This window comes from Electrona antarctica (genome assembly GCF_951216825.1).
Source record: "Electrona antarctica genome assembly, chromosome: 19".
Lineage (NCBI taxonomy): Eukaryota > Metazoa > Chordata > Actinopteri > Myctophiformes > Myctophidae > Electrona > Electrona antarctica.
In genome coordinates, this window is record NC_136800.1 from 27,631,621 (window position 1) to 27,650,628 (window position 19,008).

General features: G+C 41.5%; 2 protein-coding genes across 2 annotated transcripts in view; one reads left to right on the forward strand and one right to left on the reverse strand.

The window, feature by feature from the left end:
* LOC306943084 (receptor-type tyrosine-protein phosphatase N2-like) overlaps positions 1-19,008 on the forward strand; it is a 196,020-nt gene that overhangs the window by 19,560 nt on the left and 157,452 nt on the right. Inside the window, exons 3-5 of the mRNA XM_079529287.1 lie at positions 4,084-4,197; positions 15,456-15,570; positions 16,324-16,468. Coding sequence (XP_079385413.1) covers positions 4,084-4,197; positions 15,456-15,570; positions 16,324-16,468 — 374 coding nt within the window. The remainder of the gene's footprint in view (positions 1-4,083; positions 4,198-15,455; positions 15,571-16,323; positions 16,469-19,008) is intronic.
* Positions 545-2,215, reverse strand: LOC306943741 (tripartite motif-containing protein 16-like; the record flags this gene model as incomplete). The annotated part of the gene is made up of 1 exon (XM_079530272.1): positions 545-2,215. One exon carries the CDS (start codon positions 2,213-2,215, stop codon positions 545-547), a length of 1,671 nt encoding a protein of 556 aa, XP_079386398.1.

A 19,008-nucleotide genomic window follows, 5' to 3' on the forward strand; every position in this document is an offset into this window, starting at 1 on the left:
ATACAGGTCAAACCAAGATACTGTCAATTATAACAGTGTCCAAGCTTGTCTACTTAAAACAGTTAAAACCGTAAAGAATGTAAGCGCAGATTCAAGTACTGTCATGAAAGAATAATGCAAACACAATACACATACAACCATACAATTTCATTTATTTATTTCATTTTAGTTATGGTTTTACATGATTATATTCATTTTACTTTGTACTTAAATCGTATTGATACCTGCCCCTATCTATCTTTTTTTTTTTTAAACTTCTAGTTGATGCTGCTACCAACCATTAATTGTACATCACTATGATTACATCAAATAAAAAAAGAGAAAAACAACAAAGACAAAAGAACATATAGTTCCAAACAATTAAGAAAGCCTAGATCCCTCCATCAAATATGTATATCATGTGGATATAGAGGAGATATGCATAATGATAAATGGCAGAGTTAAAAGTTTGGAAGTTGAGAATGCTGCCCTTGAGAAAAACAGAAGATTAATTGAATTATAAAGAAAATATTCAGGAGTTGTGAGATTCAAACACGATGATGATCTACTGGAGATCACACAACTCGGCAGTACCAGAATTCAGGCCAAATCCAGCATAGAGAGGCTGGGTGAATGTGGTCTGGACTCTGTGGAGGAGAGTCATGGTGTCAGAGACACTGTAAAAGGACAGAGTACCTGCACTGTGATCCAGGTACACTCCTACTCTGGAGGACACACGGCCTGGGATTTTAGTTACAATGTTTCTGTGTCTGAAAACACAATCTCCTGTTGAATGATAATCTGAAGTATGTAAAGACCAAGATTTATCATTGTATCCAAATCCACTGTCAACATTTCCCCCTGTTCTGCTGATATCTTTATATGAGACTGCTATACATGTATAAACACTGATCCCACTCCGCTCTACCTCACAGTAACAGCGTCCAGTCAGACCCTCTCTACTCAGAACCTGTTTCCATGCACTGAATCTATCTGGGTGATATGGATATGAGTATTGTTTGTTCTGTTGTGAGAGTTGTACTTTTCTGTTTCCCTTAGACAGAGATAGTTCTGTATTTGCTGTGTTTGGATCGAGTGTGATTGGACATGAATATTGTAAGAACTCAGCTCTGGTCCTGTATTCTGGTAGTCTTGAATATAATACATCCACTCTGTTCACCGTCCCTGAGACATTTGTCCCTTCCTCTTTGAGAATGTCTTCTAGTTTGTCCTTCATCTTTGACACAGCCACAGTCACATCTTCAAAGTATCTCAGATGACGAATATTACTGCTAATTGGGTATGGAGATTCACTGATCTTTGAGAGGGAGGTGGGACTGTTCACAAAATGGATGTCATCCTCTGTGTGTGAGATCTGCTCTAGCTCAGCATGTCTGCTCCTTAGTTCAGTGACCTCCTGCTCCACAACCTTCCTCAGTTCTTCAACACGACTCACTTCACGTTTCTGCTTGTCTCTGATCTGCTCCCTCACCTCAGATTGTTTTCTCTCAATGGAAGAGATGAGCTCAGTAAAGATGGTGTCACTGTCCTCCACTGCTCTATCAGCAGAGTGATTGATAGACCCAACCTCCTGGTGAAGCACCTTCACGTCTTTCTCTCTCTCCTGGATTCTCTGCTGGATGTTCTGCTGACTCGTATCAAGCTCTTTCTGTCTCTCTGTCCTTTCTGCTGCAACTGAGATCGTATCGTGACCTTTGTGTTCTTCCATACAGCACAGATAACAGATACACTGCTGATCAGTACGGCAAAAAACCTTCTTCACCTCGTCGTGAAGAGAGCAAGTGTTCTCTTGAAGCTTGCTGGAGGCTGTGACCAGCTTGTGATTCTTAAAGGCAGGAAACTGATAGTGAGAGACCAGACACTGAAGACAAGTCTTCACAGCTTTCAGTTTTCTCCCAGTGCAGAAATCACAGGCTACATCTCCAGGTCCAGCATAGCAGCTATCAAGAGGAATATCTTGGAGTCCTGTCTTCTTCAGTACATCCATCATGTCAGCCAGCAAGGTGTTTTTCTTCAGAACAGGTCTTGGGGTGAACATTTGTCTGCACTGTGGACAGTTGAATCTCCCTCTTTGATCATCCTGATTCCAGTATCCGTCAATACACTTACTGCAGTAATTGTGTCCACAGGGAACAGTCACTGGATCCTTCAGTAGATCCAAACAGATAGAACAGCAGAACCTTTCCTGGTGCAGTTGAACTCCTTGCTGTGCCATTTTACAACTGACTGTCTGAGAGATTGAGAAACAGACTGAGTGCAGTGTAGTTTCATTTACAGAGAAACCATGTGTGTGTGTGTGTGTGTGTGTGTGTGTGTGTGTGTGTGTGTGTGTGTGTGTGTGTGTGTGTGTGTGTGTGTGTGTGTGTGTGTGTGTGTGTGTGTGTGTGTGTGTGTGTGTGTGTGTGTGTGTGTGTGTGTTTGTTTTAAAGGGGTAGTGTTTGTTTTGCACACACACACATGCATGCAAGAGGGAGGATAGGGAGGTCCATATTGCTAAAGGACTAACACTCAAATTATTCAAACCGTGAACACCTTCCATCATTCAAACATGTGATGCTTTTATTTTTTATAACTGTTTGCTGTTTAGCTTTTGTTATGTCTAACTTGAATGTTCCTGCCTGCAATATTTTATCAGCTGCATTGTTAGTGCATGTGATAATGAAAACATTGAACCTTAAATCTTTATCCACATTCCACACATTGATTTCTTTAATTCAGTGGTTTTCAACCCTTGGTCTGGGGACCACCAGTGACCCTTATACAGTAGATCTTTAACTCTTGAGAGTGTAAAATGAAATCAAATGGACCCTTATGGGTCTATTTGGTTTAATTTCACGCTCTCAAGAGTTCAATTATTGTTATCATTAGATAATTTACAAGTCTACACAATGAGAATGTAGAAGAATTGTTATTTTGATCAATGTTATATCTCCTAATGGTACCACAAATGTGGACAAAATCTTATCCAACGACAATAAGATATTCTAAAAGTCTTGGGTCTGAGGCTAAATCTCATCAAATCCGTGGCTCATATGCTGAATAAATAATGGACCTTGATATGAAAAGGGTTGAAACCACTGCTTTAATTCAACCCCCGACAAGATTAAACCATTTATTTATTACAATATATTGTGTTATATGAGTGGCTCCGATCCCACGATGCTCCACACACTCTGAGATCACAAACTACTCAAAGTAAAGACAAACTAGAAATTTTAAGTGTTGCCACAGTCACAGTGAGAGAAGAGAAATAATCAATCATGCAGGTCTACGGAAACAAACCAAAATAAACGAGTAGGCCACATATCTCTCACGCATGCACGCTTGCATGCATTCATTTGCTGAATTTGTGATGAAACATTTTCATATGTTTCATATAAATACAGCAAGTGAGTCAATGTTATAAACACAGATTAATGAGTCAATGCTGTTAAAATATGTACTAAGTGACATGTTTTGGTTAAACAAAAACAACGTTCTAAATAAGTTAAAGCTCTATATGCTGATAATAATCATCTTTGCTCAGTAACACGGTCTCCACGTCTTTAGGGCACAAAAAAGCACCCATTCATCTTCAATGTTTTAGTGTTCCACTTGTCTGCTCATTTATTTTGGCCCTCACTAGTTTATCCTGTTCCTGTATGAGTTCTCTCACCTGATTGGATACAATTTGTATCCCAACCTGAATAATACATGTTCTGTTAATCTGTTCACTAAAGAGCTGGAGAGACAGAGGAGACCCTGATACTGAACAAACACTCTGTCTATAAATGATTGCTTAAAAAAAAACGAAAAAAGAAGGTTGAAGGTTGTAAGTGTTACATGTTGTGTACAGATACAAGAGTGAAACCTATTTTGGTCTGGCTTCCACAATGCAGCAGCATAGACAAAGACAACAGTAGAATATTGATAACAAGATACGTACAAGTTATTATAGAAATGAAGAGTGCAAACGAGGCAAAAACAACAACTTTACATGTAGCCTAAATGTATAAATCCAGTGCATGAGTCAATGTGGTTTCCTACAGTATGAGGCGTACAGTACTGTAGCATTGACATGTGTCTCCATGTTGCTGTGTGCAGATGGCATGTTTGGGAGGTGTCACTCTGCCCCAGTGAAGGACACGGTCACCTATGATGTGTCCCCTGCTGTGGTCCAACACTTCAGAGTCCTACTGGAGAAGCTGTCCAGCAGAGGTACATGTGCACACACACACACACACACACACACACACACACACACACACACACACACACACACACATCAATCAACCTCCCACGCAAACCTTTGACCACACACGTGCACACTCACGCGCATGTGCACGCATGCATGTACACACTCCAATCAACCTCCCACACAAACTGTTGACCAAACACACTCACACCTCACTATTTGGATAATCTTTACACACACACACACACACACACAGGGGGCTGATGTCACGATGACCCGGGGGCTTGCCTGGGGTGAGTGACGGGAATTGCGAGTGTCGTGACGGGGATTGTGGGTTAGGTGACAAAGACGCAAGGTTTCATAATTACCTGTGACCTTCGGTCGCTGATGTGTTTTTAAAACTTGTTATATGCATTGTTTTATTGGTTTTATTCTTATAATTGTTTTTTTCTATTAAAGTTGTCTTTTTTCTTGTTCCCCCCCTGGCCCCAACACATGTAAAGCGTCTTTGAGTGTTAAGAAAAGCGCTATATAAATCCCAGATATTATTATTATTATTATTAACATAATTTCCAAATTTGTCTATTTGTCTATATTATTTTCATCATATCTGTATCGGCCTTTAAAATGCATCAGTATCAAAACGATAGAAATATGTCAGTTTTAGCCAACATTTAATTTGATAATATTTCGGTTCGAATGTGAAGTTTAGCAAGCCTTTTGGAGGCTGCAGATTCAATCAGTGTTTTCTGGGGAAGCATTCAAAAAGGATCTGCCTGGCCAGGCTGGCCTGCAGAATACATGAAAGCAAACAAATGGAACAACATCAAGCAAAAAATGTCTTGGTGACTTGCTATCAGAAGACCAAACGTCGCTCCCACTTTGCAGCAGTTTGAAGCCTTAGAATCTGTGTTAAAGGAATACTTCAGCATTTGACTTCACCTTTTTTCCACTGTGGCTAGGAGACCAATGCAAGACTATATAAAATAATAATATAAATTATATTAAAGCTGCTATAAGCAATACTATGTCTTAATGACCTTTTTTTTTCTTTTTGGTATTCAGACAGCCAGCAATGGGTAGAACGCTCCCAAAAAAATGTAGTCTCTGTGACACATCTAGGGGCCGCAATCTGCATTCAAAGATGTTCCTAGAAGCTTTGTCATTGGTCGAAGAAAAAAAAAACGGTCGCAATGACTAACCAATCAGGAAGCAGACAGGCAAATATGACAAAGCTTATAGGAAAATCTTTGAATGCAGATTGTGGCCCCTAGATGTGTCACAGAGACAAACACATTTTTGGGAGCGTTCTACCCATTTCTGGCTGTCTGAAAAAAAAAAAGGTCATTAAAGATTTGACATATTATTGCTTATAGCAGCTTTAAAACAATTGTGTGTAATCACTGAGAGGCGTACTGATGACCCAGGTTCAAAGAGAATGTTTGACTTCAATTAGTCAAATATTGGATTATTGGCTTGGGAAATGTGACAAAAGCAACAAATAAATTGGGTAAAGTATACCTTTAAACAGCTCTATATTCCCATTGTAATAACTGCTATAGAGTTTGCTTAGTAACAGGGGTCTCCCCATTGTCATCCAATCAGGAGAGAGAACTCGTACAGCATAAATAAGTGGAATCTGAAGTGATGAAACGAATAAACAAACACAACCTTGGCAGACAAAATTGGAACTGCATGGAACGCAAGCTGGTAAATACTCTTCGTCGGGTTCTCTCTCCTGATTGGATGAAATTGGCTACGCACCTGGAAATGCATTTTCTGCTTGAGAGACCGGAAGACCCGTGTGACTGAACACACACACACACACACACACACACACACACACACACACACACACACACACACACACACACACACACACACACACATACTATAGCAGCGATTCCCAACATGTGAGCTTGTAGATCAGCTATTTTCAAATGGCCAAAATTGTAAGTGGTTAATGTAGGTATTAAAATACTTAAATAATTGAAAGCTTTAACCTTTTAACACAAAAGAAAATAAATAAATGTCCAAATCAAAAACATTTACAGTACCAAGACTCTGGCTGTGCACTTAGTATCAGACATAATCAGAGTATCAGACATAATCAGAGTCTCTGCATTGGCAATTTGGCAGAGTCGGAAAACAAACATTTTAGGGGAACTGTGCTGACATGTTGTACTGCAGTTATACCAGCTATGGCCTGCAGAGGGAGACAGACACCCGTCTTTCGGGCCTGCCAGCTATACTGCTGAAGACAGACTGGGATTTCAGCAAGTTACATCATGCTGCTTTTTACAGTGAATGACAATGAGTCCCCCCCCCCCAAGAAATACCAATGCTACCGTTTCTCCACAGTAACTTAACTGTCAGCTCACACTTCTGCAGTGCTTCCAACCATGGTTGCCAACTACCTGCAACAATTCAAATAAGGGACGCCCAGAGAAATATACGATCTCACTCTACACCGTTTTTTGTATATTATATTAACCACTTGGAACCCCGGTATCCATATTCTGGGCGGAGACACTTTAGCCAAAATTCTAAAATTGCAGATCTACAAGCTCAACACATACGTCGCAACGTGAAGCTTTTGTGAGTGCAGATATTTTTTGTAAAGAAAAATAAAAGCATACAGAGAGAGGTCCAGTCTATACGTAAATTGTTAACAACCTGTATATAGTTGTTGCTGTCGGGAAGAAACCATGCACCTAACTCAATTTGTTTAGGTCTTAGATTTGTTTTCCCTCCATAAATCAGTGCTATTGAACACCCTTTACGTCTGTGTGTTGGTTAAAAAAATATTGAACCAATGAAAAGAAGTAAAAGGCGCTTCAGACAAATTAAACCTCTTAACTCCATTGTTTCCAAATTAGGGACAATTCCTTATTTTATATAACGGTTGGCAACCCTACTTAGAACAGAATGCTACTAAAAGCCTCCACACTCCTTTCATGCTCCTCCGAAGACACTCCGTTACTGTCAGGTGGAAAACTCTTATGTCAAAAATGCTTACATTTCAGGAAATGAAAAATTAATAAACAAAAAACAAATTAAAACAAATGGCAGATCAACAAGCTCTCTCCTTCAGGCAAAATCTTTAAAGCACGAGTAAAATACAAAAAGGATAATTTCAAACATTTGCAAAAGTATAAAATAGCTTATCTACAAGCTCGCTATGTGACGTGTTGTGGGCTTGACTTTCTACCCAGGTCTCCCACGTGGCAGGCCATGAGACTTCTACCGCTCTTCCAAGAAAGCGGTCATGCTATCCAGAGCAAATATTTACTCTATGAGCTTCAGGCAGTACTACTTATCAACCAGTAGGTGTCCTACCTGACACTATGGGCAGTATTATGCGTGTCTTAAGTACCAGGTCTTATTACTTAACTTAAGACCTGGAGGCGTGGTCAATGCTGTTTGGCCACTCAGAATAGCCAAATGGCATTGATTACGCCTCCAGGTCTTAAGTTAAGTAATAAGACCTGGTACTTAAGACATGCATAATACTGCCCTATGGGTTTAAATGTGTCAACGGAAGATAGGGAGACCACCTCGATAGAGAGAGAGAGAGAGAGAGAGAGGTGATATGTGCCTTAACCACTAACCAATACACCTGTGTATACGCTGTTTCAGGTCGTGTCTCTCCCTGTCTGTTCTCTGCTTGCACCCAATTCTGATGCTCTTTCAGTGAAAAATATACAAACCAATTGAAACCGAAAGACAAAACCACCTCCCATTTGATTTGGGCAAAGCAGGCGCTCGGTGATAGAGGGGGGAGATATGTTGGGATATCACAGAGAGAGGCGGGGGGGGGGGAGAAAGAGATTGAGGGTGAGAGAGAGAGAGAGAGAGGTGAGATGAATTTAGGAGCATTTATCAAGCAGTTGTGAGGAGAAATGAATTATGCAAATGAGATGTTGGCTCTGGCTGTCTGGAGAGACCATTAGAGGGGCACAACTCACATCTGCATTTAAAAACCCTGACGTGCACACTCACTCACACACACACACACACACACACACACACACACACACACACACACACACACACACACACACACACACACACACACACACACACACACACAGCTGGAGAAAGATAACACAGTTTGCTCTCTTTCTGTCTGTCTGTTTTTCCATCTTTAGTGCTTGCATAATTTGCTTACTCACTTCTGTCTGTCTGTCTGTTATAGCTTCACATATACGCACACACACACACACACACACACACACACACACACACACACACACACACACACACACACACACACACACACACACACACACACACACACACACACACACACACACACCGCTCGGAACACTAATGGCCCTTAGAATATTCAAACAGGCTCATGCCGCTGTTCTGAGCCTCATAACCGCCCACACATGCACCACCCCGTTCCCTCTCTCCTCCTCCTCATCATCTCTGCATATTTATCCTCATCTCCTCTCCTCTCCATCTTCCTCCTCCTCCCTGTAGACGAGATGAGGGTCGCCTTAAAGTCTGCGAGTGTAGAAACCAAACCAAGGTTGCGTTGCGATCATCCCTGAAGCATGCACAGCCACAGTATATAGTAGTTCTGTCTGGAACCAAACGCCTCCGTCTTATTGTAACACATTAACCCTGGCAATCCATATTTCTCAGAACAACACGTGAATAGATAGATATACATAAAAAGATAGGTATATATAGTTCCAATTTATCCGTATAAGGATTATAACTCTGTTTATTTTCCAATGTTTTAAAGAAGAATATCACATTTATTGGCCCAGGCGGTGGCGTAACCGTCTGGGCACCCGACTGGTAATCCAGTCGCAGTGTGCCGCGGGTTCGACTCCCGAGCCCGACACGGCCTTTACTGCATGTCTTCCCCCATCTCTCTCCCGTTTCCTGTCAGCCTACTGTCTGTCTCTTCAAAAAGAAAACAATAAAAGGCGTAAGCCGCAAAAAATATCTTAAAAAAAATAAAAAAAATATCACATTTTATTTACAAATTATTTTCAATATAAATTCATATATTATCATAATTTTGGTTTTTCCAGTCACGATATCCTCATGGCCCACAGGTTGGGAGCCGCTGGTGGAACACCCTGGCAGGGGCCCTGGCGTTTATCAAGCCGCCGTGTCACTCATCATCTGTCGGTGGCCATTAACGCGCGCGTTCCTCGCCATCACAGCGGCCATTAATGCCCAGGGTTTTATGGTGGTTTGATGGAGGATGCTGGCACAGCGCAGCGTGCATGCAGCTGTCTCTGATAGCTCTGACTCGGATGCTTTTTTTTTTGGCAGCGATGATGCTTGTATGGCATTTGGCTAACGTCTGGAGCACAGCTTGTCAAAGTGGGGGCTCGGCCCACCGGGGGGGGGGGGGGGGTCATGCAAAAATATATATAATATTATAATAATAATAATGTATTGTAAGAAAAATTTAGCAAACATTTAAGTTCATCCACTCTCCAATCTCATTTGCCCTCGATCTAACTTTAGTTTAGTTTATTCTATAGCCTTATTTTAACACATTTACTGCGTTATAAATCAATATCTAACTCCCATTCCCTGCCGGTGTTTACACTAACCTTTGAAGAATCACGGCGTTGCAAATGAAACTCCATTTCATGAAAATCCACCTGAAAATAGTCCCATTGTTTGTGTTTGAATCGGGGATTCCACCACCGCGGCGATGCGAAACATACACAAAACAAACATTCCGCAGGGAAAGACAATGGGGAAAAAAGACGGGTTTAGTGTGATCCGCAGTCAAACTGTTAACACCTTAATTGCCCGGGGTTATTTAATCCATTAAATTAACGGAGCACTTTTACCGACGGACCGGATGTTGTTCCGGATGTGGCTGTAGCAGCTAGATATAGTCAAAGCACTCTCGATGCGATCGACAACAACGGGAGGTAAGAATAAATCTATCGCGACTAGCGACTAGACAGCGGAGGACCGTCTAACACACAAGCTTTTTTGATAATTAGATGGGATGATTTAGATCACGAGTTATTAACGTTTTAAGATTTTCGTTGTCGTCGGCTAAACATGGGGGGAACATTTTCGATGACGTCACACTGTTGCGCAACATCGAGGATTGCACAACAGGCGCTCCCGGGCTGTGGAGCGATGCGATCCGTTTTCATATCAATAGACGTCGTCTTTTGGATAAAACTTCATTTTGGGTGTCGGGTGTTACTAATAGAAAGGACAAAGAACTTCGTCCTGGGCGATGGGGATGTTAATAAAGTTGTATGGTTTAGATTCAAGCCCGTGCTGTTATGGAAGTTGACCAGTAGCCACTTTGAGTGTCAGTCGGGGCAAACGCTCTCGCGAGAACATGTTTTACTATTCTGTTTGCAACATTCGGTCACGGCAACTCATTTGCTTATTGCTCGGTTGGTGTTGCCTCACGTGGCTCAAGTTCAAACCCAAAAAACTGTCCACAGTTGTTGTAGGCGAGAGGCACTTCCACGTTGACCACAGAAGCGGGGAGTGGTTATAAGCACAAGCCGTGTAGGATTTAGAATGTCGTGTCACCATAGTAAACACAGCTAATCTACAAGCCCACAACGCATTGTATCAGTAATGCATTGTGGTATTGTCGATCGGCTCACGTTTGCTCGCGACACTGACATGCGATGAAGTTAAAGGGGAAAACCACCCATTTTCAACATTTGACTGTCATTAATATACCTTAGAGCTGTTGTGTGGAAATAATAAAAAGTCCCCCCATTCTGTCTTTCCTAGAACTGTAATTATGAAAAAAATCATTAACATGGTGAAACACATCTTGATGACATCATCAAGATGTGTTTCACCATGTTAATGATTTTTTTCAGACCTCTAGTTCTAGGAAACACAGAATGGGGGAACTTTTTTATTATTTTCACACAACAGCTCTAAGGTATATTAATGATTAATAGTAAAATGTTGAAAATGAGTGGAATGCCGAGGGGAGACTTCTCCCTTCTGCATCTCGCGAGACCAGCCACGGTTTAAGGTTACATGCGCCCAGAGTCCGGTTGAGACACCACAGATTTTATTTCTCGAGCGTTTCGGACGCGGAAAGGCTCGTCGGAACCGGGCCGCCGCCCTAGGCGCGTTCATTGGGGTCTGGATGTTCCTCTGTTAGTTCTCACAATACACTACAATACAGTACAGAGCACAGTACAGAACAGTAACTATAACAGTAACTATGTATAGTTGCACCGCTCAGTTCACACAGGTGTGATTTTTTAAGTTTAAAAGGATAGCACCGGAAAGAAAGTCTTCCTGTCTTATATGCATTCAGGTCCTGGGTATTCAATTCATAAATGACAACAAAAATCAAATCCTCACCAAAGAAATAAAATGTAGGCCTACAGGTTGAGGAAAAAAGGAAGGGGGTTATAAAGAGGTAGGGGGTGGTCACTTGTCTAAGAGAGGAGCGATCCCTTTGGCCTGCTGAAAGGTGGATTTTCAGGCGTGTTTTAAAGGAAGCCATGAATGATTTGCATTTTTTGAGGGAAGGGGTGGTGTCTTAAGTGTCTTTACGTCGGTCACATCATAACCTATGGAAGGGACAGACAGTGTGCATAGCTTGTATCTTTTCATCTGGAAGACACAGACAGTGTGCATGGCTTGTATCTTTTCATCTGGAAGACACAGACAGTGTGCATGCCTTCATTGCCTTGTATCTTTTCCCAGATGCCAGCCCCCCATCTGCCGAATGTCTTGGTTGCTCGTCTTGTGGAGCTCCTCCACTCTTGTCCCATCTGGCGTTTTGGCGCCGGCTCCGCCATTTGCCTGCCAAAATGCCATGTTTGGATGCACGTTAAACATAGGAAAGCATGACGTGTGATGCCCCAAGCAAAGCATCCCGTGAGAGATCTTCTGGCTCTACTAGTTGTTGATAAGTCTGAAAGTAGCCGGGCTACAAGATCACAACGTGTTGCGATCTCGTAGATCAGCCATTTTTGGCCGTGTGGGACAACACTGTAGGACTAATCATGAATTAGGCAGTACAGTTGGCGTAATAATAATAATAAAACAGAAAAACAATCAGTGACTTTGTGTCTGTTGGCATGTTTTGTCTCTGTAGTGATTATTATGATGTTATGGTGACTTCCATTGTTCCTCATTTTAAACTTAGGACTGAAGAAGATGATTTTTTTGGTATTCAGAAATAAAACGTGACAAAAAAAATGCGCGGGTGGAGACAAACCCACAACCTAATCATGTAGATCATAGATGTTTAAGGACCACAAACACTAGAAGGAAAGTTTGTTAAAAAAAAGAGAGTATATTCACATTTATTATTCTCTATTGCTCATCAGGCCTCTCATCCTGTGATGAATTGTATATTTATTTTAATTTTTTTGCTGAGTCAGAGTCACTAAACCGCAGACTTTCCAAGGACACTTTGCTGTTGCCTCGTCTTCTCCCCTACTGAGGAACCATAATGGGTTCACAGTGGGAGGCAAACCAGCGCACGCTCAGCACAATTTGCAGAAAATCCATTTATTTGTATATTGTCAGGTGGAAACCTTGTATCCCAAACGGTTACTGTTCAGCTAAAGGAAAATAAGAATAAAAAAGCATCTTTTCCACTGGATCCACTGTTCCAATGGATCCAATGAAGTTATCATTAGTCACAAGATCGTGTTAATACTTTGCATTGGTTAAATATTTATAAAACCCACACACGCTTAACCCTTTTCCCTTAAAATTCTTAGATCTACAAGCTCACAACATGTCACATTGCAAAACGTTCTGAGCTTGTAGATCTGCTATTTTTGCTACCTTTTTGTGACACTGTAGTATGCCAACATAACGTATGTACACCATTAATTGACAGGGAAGAGAGGAGCATTTAAAATGTTGGCAAATGGGGATCCGTTTTCTGCCTGACGGGATGGGATGTTTCCCCCAGTCACTTGATTACACAAGGGGCTCCACTTCTTTGCCCTTTTTTAATATTTTGAAAAACATTTTTGAATAGTTCAGCTAGCCTCTACATTGACATGTTGTGAGCTTGTAGACTGGCCATTTTAACTATTCAAAAATGTTTCACAAAATAGTCAAAAAAGGCAAAGAAGTTTAGGGATAAGGGGTTTAGCGGTAACGAAAATGGAGCCCAAGGTGTTTTAGGACACAACATACAATTTCATTGCAGTCGGGCAGAAGCCTCGATCTCCATATTCTAACTTTTTGTGTTTTTCTTTGTAAATTACTAGTGTCACACAAAGATATTCTAAAGTAGCAGATCCACAACATCTGCTGCTATTAATATATATTTGTATTTGAATCTTGAAAAGTAACACTTTTGGACCTACATGTATGAGTATGATTTACAACGTGGGCATTTAGCAGACGCTCTTCCAGAGGCACTTACAGCAAACAAGGTAAACATATACTGTACACAGAACGCAGAGAGTGCTGTGTAGTTCCTCTAGAAACTAGAATGCCAGGTAAACCAAAAACCTAGCAACCTAAACCTAAGCATTATACACAACAACACACCAATACTGTACACATGCATGCACTGAGGCAACGCCCTCAAATAAATCCATGACAAAATATTGAATACTGAAAATAAATATTGAATCACAAGACTTATTTTCCACTCGGAGAGCAAATGCTGACATTGACTAAAGATTGAAGTGTCGATATCCTTAATAATATGGCTGCTCGTGCCAGGTAGCTTAGTCGCTAGAGAAACTTGCCTTTAAATCACGAGGTCATGGGTTCAGTCCTGGGAACTGCAGACTCAGCGTAATAATGCAACGGCTGGTGTAGCCAGTGGTTAGAAAGTTAAGTACATTTACTTGAGTACAATTCCAAGGTACTTGAGTATTTCCATGTCTTGATACTTAATGGTTCCACTTCACTACATTTTAGAGGCAAATATAGCCTATTACTTTTTCCTAAACTGCAATTTGTTTTAAACTTTAGATTAGAACTTTAGATACATATTTTTTATATTAATGAAAAAACTATAACATACTCACCAAATTGATGAACTACGAGCTCGGAAGGTCACAATATCGAAAAGAAATGTCGAATACATTTGCATTTTTTATATAAATCTAAACCAAATAGGCCTACATATCAATTTAGGGCTCCTTGACATAAAATGTTTGAGAACCACTGTTATAGAAGCTATTTTGTAAGGATATAGAGATTTTGAATTGCCCTTTGCTTTGCCTTGGGCACAAATAGTAAAAGCACTGTTCTAGAGTGCTGTAAAGCGGATAGACGCCGACAATAAGCCATTTAATTCCGTCTTACTTACTTACCTCTCAGAGGATGTTCTGTCTCTGCTGACTGAATACACACTGTGAATGCTGTCTTCATTTACTGAAATTATTTCTGCTTAGCGAAGAAATATGATTGTGATGTGTGACCTTTCATACACAATAAAGTGTGGAAATTGTCTCATACGGTACAAATAGTTTTGATGACCATATATTGTGAAGTGAGGGCAGCAGAGATAACCTTATACAGAAACAACATTATTTTCCGTGCAATCTTTTTATCAAGCGTGTGTTGAGTCTTCTGTGCTGTTCTTTCATCCGCTGGTTTCACAGCCTCACAGTTGAAGACAGAAGCATGAACAGCGTTCTGCAGATGTGTTCTGAGATTATCACAGTGAAACAAAAGAGACTCCGGTTCTTTTCTGTAACTAAACAAGGCTGCAAGGCTGCAAGAACTTTGGTTTCTTCTAGACATGTTTTAGCCAATTAAGTGAAAGGTCTTTGTTGCTATCAGGGCCTCGCTATGTTTCAAGGTTTAAGGTTGTGCTATAGTGTTATATCTTGACCTTGTGTACATGTATCGAGTAAAACGTATTTGTGTTTGGCTTCCTTCAGACAATGCAGCAGCATAGATAATATTAATAATACATTTAGTAAAGAATAAATGAAGAGAGAGGGAAAAACGTATGCTTATACTTATACAGGATAATAAAAATGTAGATCAATACAAGGTAAACCTTGGCATATTACATACACCAGTTTAGGTAGGTCAAAAGGTGCAAAATTATGTTTTACGTTCTAAAACTAACTATAAGACTAAATTTGCCAAAAAAAATGCATTTCTACAATCTACAGACAGACAGACAGACAGACAGACAGACAGACAGTTACAACCTGCTGCTCTGGACATGGCCGGGTGTAACAATGGTGTGTGTGTGTGTGTGTGTGTGTGTGTGTGTGTGTGTGTGTGTGTGTGTGTGTGTGTGTGTGTGTGTGTGTGTGTGCGTGTGTGCGTGTGTGCGTGTGCGTGTGTGTTTCAGGGCTGACCTGGGAGGATGAACGCACGCAGCAGGTTCTATCCAGGGAGCTGTCTAAACTCAGGAGGATTCCATACAGACCAAAGGACCACCAACGCATCTACAACACTGACAGCAGGTGTGTGTGTGTGTGTGTGTGTGTGTGTGTGTGTGTGTGTGTGTGTGTGTGTGTGTGTGTGTGTGTGTGTGTGTGTGTGTGTGTGTGTGTGTGTGTGTGTGTGTGTGTGTTCAAAGAACAGGGGGATATTTGAGGAGTGTGGTTGACTATTCATTAAGGTTTACCACAGCTAGGGTTCAGTTGTTGCGTGGAGAATTATGCCTCTAAAAGCAGGTGCAAATTAGTCCTGGCATATTAAATGACAGGTGTGTGTGCGTGGCTGCGTGCATGTGTGTAATTGTAGCAAGGAGACGTGTAGGCCTTGATGTGACGCCGAGAGAATCTTTGGAACACGTTTGTTGCCAAAGCCGATTTGCCCAGCATGATGGGGCCGTAGAGTGCTCTCACGTGCAGCTTAATTCCTGCTTCCATGATAAGACACCACCGGTGACAATCCAGGGTTCAGCTATTGAACAAGTTCCATCTTACAAATATCTGGGGGTGATGATAGACGCCACCTTATCATGGTCCTCTCATATTGAATATATCTGTAAGAGGATACAGCAGCGTATGTATTTATATAATATATTTATATTTATACTTCCTGCACGGTGTTGTATTTGTGTTGTTGTTATTTTTGTTATATGTGGTTGGTCAAACTGAACAACCAATAAACCAAAACAACTCCAATGACTTACTGTGTGTCAAGTTTGGTCACATATAGAGCTTTGAGCTTCTCTGCCCCTCTTCCCTCCACCCGTCTCTCTCCTCCAGGCTGGTAGCAGAGGCGGTGGACCCGGCTGACCAGAGGGTGAAGCCGGTGGAGGTGGAGCTGAACAGAAACCTCCAGATGTACCTCCAGCGTCTGGGTCTCCTCCCCAAGACAGCCGTCCCTGCCGTCCCCAAAACCCCCAGCAAGGTGAGACCATTCCTGGGGAGCTTTGGTGGGTCTTGTCGGAGTGTTGGTGGAGTGTACATACCCTAGTATATATTTTATTTTTATTTGCATTTTTAAAAAAATAACTAAGTTGTAACAACAACATAATGTTGAGTTCTGCAGGTGAGATTTAGATAACCACGTAGGGTTTATGAAGTGAATCTCACCTTAACAGCAAAAATGTAAAAGTAATTGTAAGTAACTAGAATTTCGCGGGCCTTCGGCCCGCTCATCCTAACGCGATGCGTCGCAAATGGGAAGAAGGCAATGGCAACCCATGATGTTTTCATTTATGCATTTGCTTGGAAAGCGCAAAGTTGCCAAGCTGGCTGAGTGGCCCTGTTTGGTTTTGTGTATGTGCGTATGAAAGCGAGCATGGCAAGGCGCAGGAACAGTATACTGTACTGTACTGTACTGTAAGTCTTTGTACTGTACTGTAGTCATGTGTACTGTACTGTACTGTTCTCTGTACTGTTGTATTAGTGTTTTTTTATTATGATTATTATTACATGGATTAATATTCTGATGTACTGTACTGTACTGTTGTCTGTACTGTTGATATTATAGTTAGTAGTGTTGTGTTATTATTTATTATTATTATTATTATTATTATTACATGGATTAATATTCTGATGTGAGCTTGCTTTCGGTACTGTACTGTACTCATGTGTACTGTAGTGTTCGCTGTATTGTTGATATTATTGTTGTTATTAGTGTAGTGTTGTTATTTATTATTATTCTTATGATTGAAAGAGAGCATGGCAAGGCGCAGGAACAGTATACTGTACTGTACTGTACTGTACTGTACTCATGTGTACTGTACTGTTCTCTGTACTGTTATTAGTGTTGTGTGCTTATTTATTGTTATTATTATTATTACATGGATTAATATTCTGATGTACTGTACTGTTCTCTGTACTGTTGATATTATAGTTATTAGTGTTGTGTTATTATGTTTTATTATTGTTATTATTATTACATGGATTAATATTCTGATGTGAGCTTTCTTTCTGTACTGTACTCATGTGTACTGTACTGTGCTGTACTGTTGTTATGATTAGTGTAGTGTTCTAATTGTGTATTATTATTATTAGCGTTTTGTGGCGTGTGTGTATGTGTGTGTGTGTGCCATTTCAGCTGCATCGCGAGGCGATCCAAAATCCCCCCCCCCCCCGCGCACGCACGCACGCACACACCACACACACACACGTGTCTGCAGTGACACTGCGTTGTACACAGCTGTTCTATTTCATCCTTACTGACTGCCAGAGGCAGTGCTTAACACTGGACGCCAATCATCCAGTGTTAAGCAGTCATCCAGGATTCATAGAACCATAGTTACATACGTGACTTACGTTTTGTGTTGCAGCGCGTTGTTGCAGCGTGTGCGTGTAGTGTTGTTGTTGTTATCCATATATGCGCCTCGGTTCGCCAGGTGTCGACGCGGTCGTGTTTGCATGATTGTAACTGTGTATGTAATCGCGGCGCTCTCCATCCAAGTTAGAATCAGTGTAGAACCTGTGTTGTTGTTCTTCGTCTTCTTCTACTTTTGGTTGCCGGCAGGCTGTACACTGTGTGTGTGTGTGTGTGTGTGTGTGTGTGTGTGTGTGTGTGTGTGTGCGCGCGCGCACGCACGTGTGTGTGTGTGTGTGTGTGTGTGTGTGTGTGTGTGTGTGTGTGTGTGTGTGTGTGTGTGTGTGTGTGTGTGTGTGTGTGTGTGTGTGTGTGTGTGTGTGTGTGTGTGTGTGTGTGTGTGTGTGTGTGTGTGTGTGCGTGTGTGTGTGTGTGTACCGTGTAACTCCCGGTAGTGTTTCCGGAAGTGTGAAAGGTAACACGAAACACACGTGGGTCACGTGGTGGGGTTTTGAGCCATTGGGAAGGGGTGATGTAGTGTTGCCAGGTCCACGTATTGTAAGCGAGTGGTAGTGTGTGAAAGTATAGGCTGTAGGCTGTAGGAAGTCAGGGTTTGCGGCCTTGTTTACATAGACGTGGCAACAATGTTTGACAATGTTGGCGGCGCAGCCAATGAAAAGAGTGGAATCACGGGATGCAGTGTTGCCAGGTCTGCGAATTGTAAGCGAGTTGTAAGTAGCGTGTTGAATGGCATTTTTTCTGTGCTTGTTTTCATAGACGTGGCAACAAATTAGGCGGGGGTGTCGGTGCTTGTGGCGTGTTTGTGTTTATTATTGATATTGCTGTTGTTTGTGAGTGTGGACGGGAGGCGGCTGTAGTGGCAGTGCAATGACAGTTTTTACGCGGGTGTTGTTGAGTGTGGCCGTGCGGCGCGACATGAGGAGATAGCCGTGGATCGACGCGGAGGGTAAGACTGTGTCGTGTTAGTGTGTTGTTGCAGTGTGTGTTGCAGCGTGTTGCAGCGTGTCAGTGACGTAGTAGCTGGTGACTTTATTTTCCTGGTGTGGGCATTGGGCACACCTTTTCAAATGTATAATAGATAGTAACAATATAATAATAATAGTGGTAATAATCAAGATGTGAGCACTCTTGTATGATCAAGTAGACTA